Below are 12,632 nucleotides of genomic sequence, written 5' to 3' on the forward strand. Positions count from 1 at the left end.
AAAACAAGTTGAAACAGATCTTTTCATCCATCATTCTGGCTTGGTCAGGACTGGCAACGTGAAGCAGAACACGTGGCACGAGGAAACGGCAGCACTGAAACAGACACCTGATGGTTCAGGCGAGCAAAGTGCAAGCAAGAAAGGTGACACCACCCAGAGGGAGGTCGGGTCCAGCCTTTCTACTCCCTCCACTCCTGGTCTGCTGCTATATTTCTCCGTCTTCATCCGAGCTCGCGCTGCTGCTCCCGCTGCTGCTGCTCCCACTGTCCCTGCTCCCCGCTGTGGGCGGCTGCGGCCGCTGCCTCCCGCTCCTGCTGCTGCAGCGCGGCCGCCTTCTTCTCCTGCTCCGCGTGGCTCTTCATGTGAGCGCTGCGGCTCTTCACCTTGTAGAACACCCTGAGGAGGCACACAGGTATGTCAGGGCAGCAAAACCGGGGAAGGGTGTGGAGAACAAGCCTCACAAAGAGCAGCTGAGGGAACTGGGGTGGTTGAGCTGGAGAAGAGGGGGCTGAGGGGAGACTTTATCACCCACTTCAACTACTGAAAGGAGGCTGTAAGTGAGGTGGGGTTGGTCTCTTCTCCCAACAATCAAACAAGAGGGAATGGCCTCAAGTTACACCAGGGAAGCCTGATGGGATATTAGGAAAAATTTCTTTACTGGAAGGTTTATCAGGCTGCTCAGGGAAACAGAAGAGTCAGCATCCCTAGAGGTATTTCCAAGAGATGTTGATTTAATGCTTAGGGAGATGGTTTAGGGCTGGAGTTGGCAGCATTAAGTTAGTGGTTGGACTTGATGATCTTAAAGGTCTTTCCCAACCAAAAAGATTTTATTATTCTATTATCCTGTTCTATGATTAGCACTGGCCTCTCCTACAGCCTCCTTCACTAATTCCTCAAAGAGCTCCTGCTGCTCCAGCCTGAAGTATGTGAGCTCTGGCACAGGAGCTCACATTGGCACTGCAACAGAGCATCTACAGCAAACACCACGTCTGACTTGGCGTGTGCCAGCTCTAGGTGGAGCACCAGCAGGAGATCCTGAGCACCCTCAAACCATGTGCTTCTTTTCTTAACATGGCCATTTCCTCTATTCTCTCAGCTCTTACATTTTCTAAGTTCAGAGGGCAGCGCTGGTATCTGAAATATGCACCTGCTGCTTAACACAACAGGGCCTATTTTTCAGGCATTCCCCCTATGTTTCAAAACCGCAACAAACACAGAAGTGAACAATGGCCAAATGCCACTCTTGACCAGACACTAGAAAACACTTCCTTTTTTTCCTCCTAACTTCTTTTGCCATTTACTGTTTGGCTTTGGCACCAAATGGCACCAGACAAGTTTTGTCACCATTAAGAATCCTTGCCTGCTTCTGCTTTGTCAGTAGCCAGAACCAAAACCCATCTAGCCTGTCTTCTCACAGCACTGCCCTTTCCAACACCACATGCTCCCTGAGGGCACAGACAGGGTACCTGGGCAGGACCAGTCAAGTCCCAGCCACAGAAGGAATCTTTCAGCACCCCTGGTGATGTAACTAGACAGAGATTGCACTTTCTTTCCATCCTCTAGCTTGGCTTCTTCTTTAAAAAAAGGGATAACCACTGGTACTACAAGACTTTCTTATACTTTAAGATTGTAGTTTCTTTACATTTCTGAATCTGTTGGTAACAAACCTACAAAAGCTACTAGGACTATATGAGGAAAGAAAGACATTTTACGGACACAAAAGATGGAAGCAAGTTTTACCAGATGAACTGTGTACCCACTGACCTAACATCTGCTGCTATAACAATGGCAGTGTCTTGTATTGCCACCCCACTGTTCATAAGTAAGGCCGTACCATGTACTTGTATGTGATCTAGCAAATATATAGAAATTACTCATTACAATAATGAAGGCATTACAAAGGGGCAATACTGCAGCTGTTTGAAAGTGTAATGTACCACCAAATACTGCAAACAGTTGAAATGCTGGTGGGGTCTCATACCATTTGAGGAAAAACAGCAGGTAATTCAAGTAGTAGTATCTTAATTTCAACATATGTAAAAAACTGTAATCAGCAAGTATTAGTGGGGTAATAAGTCGATACAATAATTGCCAGTGTCTCTGCTCTAAACAGACAGAAGGAGAGCCCATTTGAGAACAAGCTTCCCCAGGAGATGCCCTATTGCAATTCTGTGACTATTGCTGGAAGCCAAGTTGCCCTTACCTGCCACATTTTTTACATGGAAATGTGTTTTCTGCATTCTGAGTTTTACTGGTAGCATCTGATTTTATCTTCTGTTTCCGCCTCCTCTTCTGCACTGGAACAGCAACAGACTTTCGAGGCTTCACTGCTGTCTCCCTTGGCTTCCTTCCAGTTCTGCCTGTAGCAGTTGCCTCTTGACTCCTCACATTGTCATCATTGGCCTTTGGAGAGAGGGGAACAGTTAAGGCAAACTGAAACTTAAACCCACCATCAGAAGGAAAATAAAGGCTGAGTTGCCATGCTTCCATTTATTCCAGAAAGTCTTCAGGATATTTTCAGGACATTTCTCACCACAGCCCTATGTGTGCACCAACCACAAAGAATTACATTGGGTTTTTTCCCCTCCTTTCTCACCCCAGTTCTCCCACCACAGCACACAGTCTGGTTGCTAATAATACTCAAAGCTACCTCAGCCCAGATTCTTGCTCTGGGAGAAGTTAGAGGTAGAAACCTCTTACATCTGGAACTGTTTGCCAGCTGTTTTCTAAACCAGCTGCAGAGTGAAGGTAGCACAGAAAGCGCAACATGCACAATGCAGCACTTACACCATCTTGTAGTGTCTGTTCATCTTTGAGAGGAAATGCGCTCTTCCTTCTGTTATGCCACTCTTCTTCTTCCTCCTCTTCCTCCTCCTCTTCCTCCTCCTCCTCATGCCCTTGTTCTTCACTGTAAATGTCCCTTCTGGGAGGAAGAACACGTGCAAACCTATGGGAACTCTTCACCGGAAGATAAAGGAACTGTTAATTTTGGCATCTGTAAGTAAATATCATTATTTGACACAGGACACAATTTTGAGTGTGGACTCCTCCACAGTGGCCAGATTGTTTCTGCTTTTGATTCTACCAGCAAATGAGACAACACACAAAACCAAACTTCACACCACAGCCCAAAAGAGGTGAGAGAAACTTCAGAAATTACCTTGATGTCAACTTCAGCTTCATCTTTCATAGATTTCTCATTAGCAACATCAATGTCCCCAAATATTAAGGTCCCATTCCGACCAATTTTCACCTGTTTCTTGTATGTGTAGTAGAATTCCACACACTGAGCCACTGTTTTGGTTTTTATCTGTTGTTTAAAAAACACAGATATCCAATGGATTACATTATTTTAAGAAGGCTTATAAATAATTACTAAAAGGTGTGATAAATACACTTGGTATTTTTATTTCCTCAGTAGTCTCCATTCCACCACAACTGCTGTTAAAGCCTTCCTTTCTGTGTCACATTCACCTGTATGCCTCATCCCACAGCCCATCCTATTGCCACGGTCACTCACCAAGAACTACAGGAACAACTTTCCAAAGAAAAGCTGGTCAATGTAAAGGTGACAGAACCTGGCACTTTGTAAGCTTAATGCAACCCTTAGCCTCCAAAATGTTCCAACTGAGCTGTCAGGCTTGAAAGCAGCCTTTAAGTTTTATGGGAGAGCTTTATTTTCCAGCAGCACTTCAGAGAAGACCAGACCAGAATACCGACCCAAAAATGGAAAGGAAGGTTTGCAGCCCTTTCCCATTTTGGCCAACATGCATTTCATACATATATGGTAGTAGACAATTATCAGTAGAGACCTGTGACCATCTATATATTCTATAGCAAAGATTTTTGTGGAAGTTTTGGAATATATTCTTAGTTTCTGGACTTTTTCAACTTAAATGCCTTTTGGGAATTTATTCAGGAAATTTGTATGCAGCTTCTGCTTTTGTGCTCTTCTTCAGTGATGGGTCCCTCCCCTAACTGAACTGTCATACTTGATGAAAATAGATGGGAGTGATCATTTTTACTACCATTGTCACAGAAAACTGGAAAGAGGGATGCTAAATTGTGCTTGCATCATTCACATACCCTTCTTTGGTCCTTCTCATCAGCAGCAAGGATGTGTTTCTATTTGGTTTTATAAAGCAAGCCATTTAAGCCATACTGGAATATTACCAGCCCTCTGTAAATATGCCCTGTAAAAGTGCTATCTTCAGTGTGGACTAATGGAAGCAATGCAGCAACTACAAGGGCTAAGTAAACAAGGATTATTGTTCTAGCTTATCTATTGGATGTTTTGCTAGATGATAAATTTTTTCTGAAGTCTTTTGAGTGCAGGATACTGAGGCTTCAGGAAATCAAGGTTGAACTCCTTGTATTAAATGCTCCTAAACACACTTAAGAATGTATCACTGAAAAAAAGAAAAAAGTAACTTACAAGCTTTTGGACCAAGAAAAAGTCTTTCTTGTAGATTGCAATGCCTTTGTTGAAAAGTTTTTTTTCAGCAACCTTCCACTTGTCTGATCCTGCACAGAAAAAAAGTTGTAACCAAAGCCCTTACAATTTCAAATGTTTACTCTTCCACATACTTTTTTTCTTCATGTTTGCCTTAAACAAATTAAATAATAAAGTTAGTGCTATACAGCTGACTATTTTGTAATTAGGTACAAGACTACATAGGCAGTTTACAACATTTAAATTTTGCAGAAACACTGACAGGCACCAATGTTGGCTGAGCTTTCTTCAGCAAGCTTGAAAACCCTTCCCATAAAACCTGCTCTTAACTCCACCCTGGAAATTTATGCTAAAGAGGCAGTGGTTCTACAGCCTTTCTTGTACATACTAGCCATCTTCCTGCATTCTCTGTGGATTAGTGTAAGGAATCACATTCCCTTTTTCCTATGAAGGAATTCAGAACACACATGCAAACACACACACGCACAAGTTCTGGAGATGCAGAGTTTCTTACATTGTAAGTATCATAATTTGCACAGGCAAAATTTTTGGCAAGCCATCATTTGATTTACCAGAGAAGAGTGGTCTTTTTGCAACCTTATTGCAGTTCCCCCAAAAAGCAGAAAAGGATAGAAAAAATTCTTTATGACAGTCAGGCAGCAGAGTTATTCTGATTAACAAACCTGTGTAGTGATAATCTGCCAAAGGGTGGGTAGGTGATCGTACTGGCCTCTTCAACAGCAGTTTGGTCAAAGCTCCCTAAGGTAAACACAAATAACTATTTTAATGTTTGGGGTATTTGAAAACAAAGATCAGGCAATTGTTAATCCTCTCCTTTCTGGCAACTTAACTGAAAATAACCGCAGCACAGTTTAACATTTGGGACAGTATAGCATTTGGGACAGCTTTAAAATCATTCCTGACTATCCACTGAGTCTGGAGCACCACAGGGAGGTGGTAAATTCTCTGCTCTGCATGTCTCTGTGAACTGACTCCCTGCAATGCAACCACCACAGCACTGGGAGCTGATTCTATAGACAGAGACCATACAGCTGTTTCCCCCCATTTACTGAAGACTTACCTTACACACTCACATCCAAAAATTATGTCTTAAACATCCAAGCCATTGTGATGTTACCTCACTTCACTAAGCAGTATTTCAAAATAAAACCAAGCAGCCATGTGACTGAAAGAATCCACACACAGAGAGAGTGGAGTTGTGCTTCCCTTGGCAGTTTAAACCACCTCAGCAGTGAGTGAGCTCCTGCTGCCAGGGCCAATTCTGCTCATCCCTCTTGCCAGCAACAGCATTCCCAATGCTGGGCTGGTTCTGGGAACTTATGTAGCAGAAGTCTTACACATAAAAACTACTTTATTTTGGTTCTCTTCTCCACTGCAGGCCAATATAGTCTCACAAGGGTCAGCCCTGGTACACTACAGGGGATGGGAAACAGCTGGCCAGGCAAAAAGTGCAGGATACTCATGACCACAGCTGATTCATGCCAGGTTAAATCAATCACAGAATTACAAAGGACATCAAACCTGTGTAATACCCTGTGCTGTGCTCTGCTCTTTGATACTACGTTTCAGGGGTGTCAAAGGCCCTTTGCAAGTGTATGGTGTCTTGCAATACTGGTACAACATTGGCAGCAGAGCCATTCTACAGACATGCATAGAGAAGTTAAATTATTCTATCCAAAGCGGAGCAAGACACTGCACTTTGTGTCTGAGCTTCAACACCAGCTTCTTATTTTTCCTTCTAACATGGTCACCTTCCCAGAAAGACAACATTTAAGATTCCTCTAACAGTCTTCACTGACTCACTCTGGTAGACTGTTTGTCTGTCATAAAACCAAAGATGTCAAAGTTGGAAACATGCAAGATAATAAGCATACATGACACTACATCAGGCAGAACCCACTTTAGGGACATCCAAGGGACACTAAACAGTGAGAGCCAGATGCATAGAAAGTAGTTTGCAAGGCTCGCCTCTCATCAAGTGACAGGTTAGCTGTTCTTCATTAACATCCTTGACCACACCAAGTTGAAAAGCTGGGAAAACTCACCAGAATGCTTCCCTTTGCTTCATGTAGGAAATGCAGCGCCAGCTCCTGGTTGGTTCCAGCCCCTGGAAAAATGCTTGAGCAGGCAGCAGCTAGCAGGTTTTCCACTATTTCCACAGAGGTACCAAAATAAATTCAGATACCAAGATTAAAATGGAGTTTCCTACAGGATTCACATAATTAATTAGCTCTTTTGTATCATGGCCAGACATAACAGAGAATAAAACTCTTGGAGAAGCTGAATGTCTTTGCAAATTCATCTGGGTCAAATTTGGACACAAGAATTCACTAGACTGCAAGGCCACACAACATCACTTTGCACGCAGCAATATTTACACATGGAGTTTCCTGCAAATCTCCTCCCTCCTATAATATATTCCCATCTCCCTTCACCTCAGAGATGTCCTGAATACCCCCTTATATTGTGAATTTCCATTTCACAATACCCTTTTTTCTCTCTCATCAGAAAGATTTCTTCCAAGCTTGCCCACTTCCTCTTCCCTTCAGGATAGGCACATGCCACAGACCATGTGCACCAGCAGCAGACTGCTCCCCAGGTCTGCTACCAGCTGCCACAGCTCCTGCTTCCTCATCCTGACTTCCGTCTACAACTTGATTTTTCCAAAGTACTATTGTATCTAGAACATCCTTTGAAAATACAGAAGTTGGGTGCATCTGGTGTGTTCAAATGTTAAGACATGGAAGCTTCAGTGAGCAAAAGGCTGCTCTTTGCCTGACCAGTAACAAATGGTCCCATTTTATCTCAGTTAAAAAATAGACCTATCAACCTCCCCACCCCCACATGCAACCTGATAAACAAATTTTACTCCTAAGACTGTTTTCAGGACCACTGAAACATGTCACTTGACTGGCAGCCCTAAGATTTGAAATTTTGTCTACAGTGATTATTACCCCTGCAACAACTGTGACAACTCAGTCCTATTTACCAGCCTGCCACATTCTTACCATTCTCTTGAGTGACTTTGTTGGTTTCCAGGTCGTCCCACGGCTGCCACACCAGCTCTGCTTTATGTTCATCAGCTGCTGCCAGGGATCTGTCTTGGAGTGTTGGGATTTCTGCTTGAAAGCGAGTTCCGACATTTATTCTCCTGCAGAAAAGGTAACAAATGACTGTCAGGCCCCCTTTACAACATCCAGGAAGTCTCCACCTCTGCTAAAAGCACTAATTACAAACACACTGAAGTGCAGCAGGCTCTTGCATGTAACATGAACAGCTTTCAGGTGTTGTAGGTTACATTAATAAGTATCACTCAAAAGGTGAGAAGTTTTACATTCACTACCAGTTTCCACTGTCTAATCAACAACTGTAGTAATAATAATAAACTATTTAAATTAGGATCCCCTAGTAATTGCTCCAAGAACAGTTATCAGCTTTTAATAATCATCACTTTTTGAGAGGCTGTCACACAGATTTCTCCTACAGCAAGCTTGATCCTCATGCAGAAGATGGGTGAGCCTGTTCCAGTAGCAACATTTTGGCAGCCATAACTACAGAATCACAGCAGTATTTACGTTGAAAAGGACTTTCAGAGACCAGCTGGCTCAACTCCCCATTCAAACCAGGATCTATCTCGAAGTCTGGTCCTTTATGACTCTGACACAAGCTAGTATCTCCTAGAAACTATTTCTAGCAACTGAAACCAAAAAAGCAAAACAATGAAAGCTCTATTGCTCATTCTGTATCAAAACCAAATCTCATTCTTTTAGCAACAATCTCATACTTTTCTGAATTAGCAGACACATTTTTCACAACATGCAACCCCCAGAGCACTACACTTGCTTTGAGTCAAGTGATCATCCACAGAGATCCTACTCAGCACTAGTAAACATGAATTTGTGCACAGACGTAGGTAAGAACCACCATTGAAAGACTGTTCTATCAGGCTTGGAGGTCTGGGGGTCTACACTAACAGCTCACTGAGCAGTGAGAGCATGGATGGCCTTTGCCATTGCTCTACATCTTTCACTCAGTGGCAAAACACACAAACAAACAGCAGAAGCTACACAAACTCAGTGTGAAATACACTGGATAAGTCCAAGGACAGCTTCTGAAGTAAAATACAGCAACAATGCATGCAATTCAGAGGTCTTGATGAGAAAGCAAAGGAAATGTTCAAGCTAAACTAGCAAAAAGACCCTTCAGAAAACCAAGATACTTGGGAACAGCTGCTGCTCAGACCACTGAAAATATAATTAAAATATCCTATTCTGAAATAAGACGTCTATGCTTAACACAAAAAAGCTAGCACCATACTGGTAGCTCCTGAATTAGTAAAGGATGGAGAAATGAGCTATTTTTTTGAGAGAGTAAATCAGGCAGTGCCCACAACTCTGGAGAGGCTTCACTAGAAAAAAAGATAAAACTCCTGCCCAGGGTAAGATTTGCTAAAATTCTTGAGTCTTGACTCAGTTCTCCCCAAGAGAACCAAGAATGTAAAATCTACTTGTTCTGACTTCATCCACCCGTTCAGCAGCAGCTCAACATTGACAGCGTGGGATTCCTACTTGGACAAGCAGAATCTACTGGATGCACAGACTGATGCTAACTTCCCTCCAGTAGCTGACAGTAAGATGACAGCCAGCATGACAGATGTAGCAGGAAAGTTTTAGACAGGCTGCCATATACTATCTGTCCTTTTCCCCAAAAGCTGGATCTCCAACATCTGTTGGAGGGAAAGCGACAGGGGCGTCACACATCTCAGATCACAGCTGTGGGCAGGAGAGAACTAAAGCTGTTGAAAAATGCCCCATCTTTGAAGCCCAAGGTTGTGAATGTTTCAGGTTCTGCTTCTCAAAAGTAACTCAATTTCAATGCACATGAAGAAATCCCGAGAAAACTTCAAAGCTTGGTTTTGAGTGTTCTACAGGTACAGAAGTCTATTGAAACTGTAACACAGTTTTTCATTTTTCCTTCGTCTGTCTCAATTATCTTGGACGGAAATAGTACAATCCAGATCATAAATCAAAAGGACAAGATTTCATGGAAGACTGAGAAGACCTTACTAAAAAACAAAGCAAACCAAACACCCTGGGAAGTCCTCCTTTAAGATGGCTGGTGGAATGGTGTTCATGGGGAGTCTTCTGCTCACTGTGATTAGTTTCACTGGTTGTTACAGCAAGTTTGCTCCACAGTGGAGGAAAGAGTAATGGATTCTAATTCACCCTAGAAGGCGTGACTGACAGAAACTGACATTTTGCTGTCAAGTGAAAATAGATAAAGAGGCCATTACTGCACTGGGAAATTCAGGATATTTTGGGTCCTAAGACACAGACTTCTCTGGCCTCACCTGTGAGAGGGAGAAAGGAAATTGGAAAAGCTGGAGGGAAAGAATGTGGGCTTGAAGGACTAAAAGAATTTACTTTTTATCTTGAAACTAAACTTAAATATGGCAACCCCAGGCTAGAAAGGCTTCAGAACTAGACCTTGTTCCTGCAATATCTAAATAAAACCAGATTTCTGCTTCAAGAGTTGACCTGAGTAACATAATTTGGCCTGCTCTGAGTAAGGGCTTGGACCAGATGACCTACAGAGTTCCATTCATGCTACAGTATTCCATGATTCCTTTCCTGATGAAGCCTAGGTTTCAGTAGAGCAAAAGCACTTGCCTGTAAGCACCAACAGAGCTCCTGGGATGCTCCCAGTATACAGCTGAGTGTGGTAACATCCAGAATCTAGGCTGGGAATTGGGAAGGACATTCACAGCTGATGCACTACACCTATACTTGAGGCTGGCTAGCTGGGGGGTCATTTTTAAGACACAGAAGCAACTCAACTGCCAAACTGGTAGGACACAAAGATCTGTGACACCAGCTACCTATTGTACTACTTCACAAATAGAAGAATTAAAAGCTTGAAAGGCAGAAGTCAGAGAGTTGTGGTCAATGGGACAGAATCTAGTTGGAGGTCTGTGACTAGTGGAGTCCCTCAGGGGTCGGTACTGGGACCAGTGCTGTTCAATATTTTCATCAACGACCTGGATGAGGGAACAGAGTGTGCCCTCAGCAAGTTTGCTGATGACACTAAACTGGGAGGAGTGGCTGACACACCAGAAGGCTGTGCTGCCATTCAGTGAGATCTGGACAGGCTGGAGAGTTGGGCAGGGAGAAACTTGATGAAATTCAACAAGAGCAAGTGCAGAGTCTTGAATGTGAGGAAGAACAACCCCATGTACCAGTACAGGTTGGAGGCTGACCTGCTGGAGAGCAGTGTAGGAGAAAGGGACCTGAGGGTCCTGGTGGACAGGAGGATGACCATGAGCCAGCAATGTGCCCTTGTGGCCAAGAAGGCCTATGGCATCCTGGGGTGCATTAGAAAGGGTGTGGTTAGTAGGTCAAGAGAAGTTCTCCTTCCCCTCTATTCTGCCTTGGTGAGCCTGCATCTGGAGTATTGTGTCCAGTTCTGGGCTCCACAGTTCAAGAAGGACAGGAAACTGCTTGAAAGAGTCAAGTGCAGAGCCACAAAGACGATGAAGGGAGTGGAACATCTCCCTAATGAGGAAAGGCTGAGGGAGCTGGGTCTCTTTAGCTTGGAGGAGACTGAGGGGTGACCTCATCAATGTTTACAAATACGTTAAGGGCAAGTGTCAGGAGGATGGAGCCAGGCTCTTCTCAGTGATGTCCAGTGATAGGATGAGGGGCAATGGATGCAAACTGGAGCAAAGGAGGTTCCACGTAAACATCAGAAACAACTTCTTTCCTGTGAGTGACAGAGCACTGGAACAGGCTGCCCAGAGAGGTTGTGGAGTCTCCTTCACTGGAGACATTCAAAACCCGCCTGAACATGTTCCTGTGTGATGTGCTCTGGGTGACCCTGCTCTGGCAGGGGGGTTGCGCTAGATGATCTTTTGAGGTCCCTTCCAACCCCTAAGATTCTGTGGTTCTGTGAATTAAGCTTCATTATCACATTTCAAATTCCAAATATCATTAGCAGAAGGTCTGGCAAAGCATAAGCAGTTAAAAACACAATACTGGGTAACTGCAAGCTATAGTCAACTTCTGAAAAAGTCAAGACTACAAATCAAATTAAACTTTTTTTTCTTTAAAAAAAGTGCTTCCTGCCATATTTTTGTTATAGGAGGTATGTCTACATAACTGACCACAACAGTGCTGCACAAAGTAGCTTCAGAGCAGCAAACTGATTACTTTGACAACATAGAATGACACCAGTTTATTAATTTACCTTAGTTAAAACTCTCTATCTGCATAAGATGATGGCAAGACAACTCTGCACATAACTCTCTTTTGGCAACAGAAAATGAACTTGCATTACTAAGTCACTATGGTTTGAAATTTCCATCAACAAATTTGAAAATTTGCACACACAACTAAAACTGCTGCTAAATTTATGTAATGAACTTCAGTAATTTAAACCAACAGAACAGCAAAAGACAATTGCATAACAGAGAGGTTAAAGGTAAGACCTGGGGCAAACAAAGTATCTGTTCAAGAAGAGGTTCTTCTGGATTGGTGTGAAATGAACCAACAGCAAAAAGCTTAAAACATTTTCAAAACAGATTTAAAAAAATACCAGATGTTCTTATTTCCATGAATGGGCTCAGCCTGGGAGGGCTTTGCAAAGGTGACAAGAATAATCTGGGTTCATTCACAACTGCAACATTTGCTTAGGGCAGCCTGCTGCCAAAAGTGCAGAAAACTCAATTTCAAATAAGGCAACAGATTGGAAAAACAGTGAAGGGAAAATAAATAAATCAAACTGACAGCATCTGCTCCCATTAATTTTTTTAATATAAGCCATTTTTTAAGAAAAACTAAAAGCAGCCTGGTATTTATTTGGGAGGAGTTTGACTTAAGTATCGCAAATGTTGCAGGATATGCTGCAGAGCTAGAGCAGCAATTCCTGACTGCAGAGAGTCAGCAATGCAGAACCATGTGGATGGTTTTATGCTATACGGGTGTTTCCATGCCATGCATCTCCACATTCAGATTTCACAAGAGTTCATTAACCTTCATATAATAATGAATTGGAACTACCCCACAGCAGTTCTACAGCACTGAACTCAGGCTGGTAACACTCCCAGAGGTTTGCAAGGGTTGTGCAGATGCATTTGCTACTCTGCTTTTTTTGCTACACTGCT

General features: G+C 43.0%; 1 protein-coding gene across 1 annotated transcript in view; it reads right to left on the reverse strand.

Annotated features, from left to right (window-relative positions):
- Nucleotides 1–205: 205 nt before the first annotated feature.
- Nucleotides 206–12,632, reverse strand: part of ELMSAN1 (ELM2 and Myb/SANT-like domain containing 1) — a 23,263-nt gene continuing 10,836 nt past the window's right edge. Inside the window, 9 exon segments of the mRNA XM_009999743.1 lie at nucleotides 206–269; nucleotides 271–396; nucleotides 2,204–2,403; nucleotides 2,782–2,958; nucleotides 3,161–3,310; nucleotides 4,436–4,524; nucleotides 5,137–5,212; nucleotides 6,520–6,623; nucleotides 7,483–7,625. Of these exon segments, the coding sequence (XP_009998045.1) occupies nucleotides 206–269; nucleotides 271–396; nucleotides 2,204–2,403; nucleotides 2,782–2,958; nucleotides 3,161–3,310; nucleotides 4,436–4,524; nucleotides 5,137–5,212; nucleotides 6,520–6,623; nucleotides 7,483–7,625 (1,129 nt within the window).

This window comes from Chaetura pelagica, unplaced genomic scaffold (genome assembly GCF_000747805.2).
Source record: "Chaetura pelagica isolate M959 unplaced genomic scaffold, ChaPel_1.0 scaffold416, whole genome shotgun sequence".
NCBI classification, from domain to species: Eukaryota; Metazoa; Chordata; class Aves; order Apodiformes; family Apodidae; genus Chaetura; species Chaetura pelagica.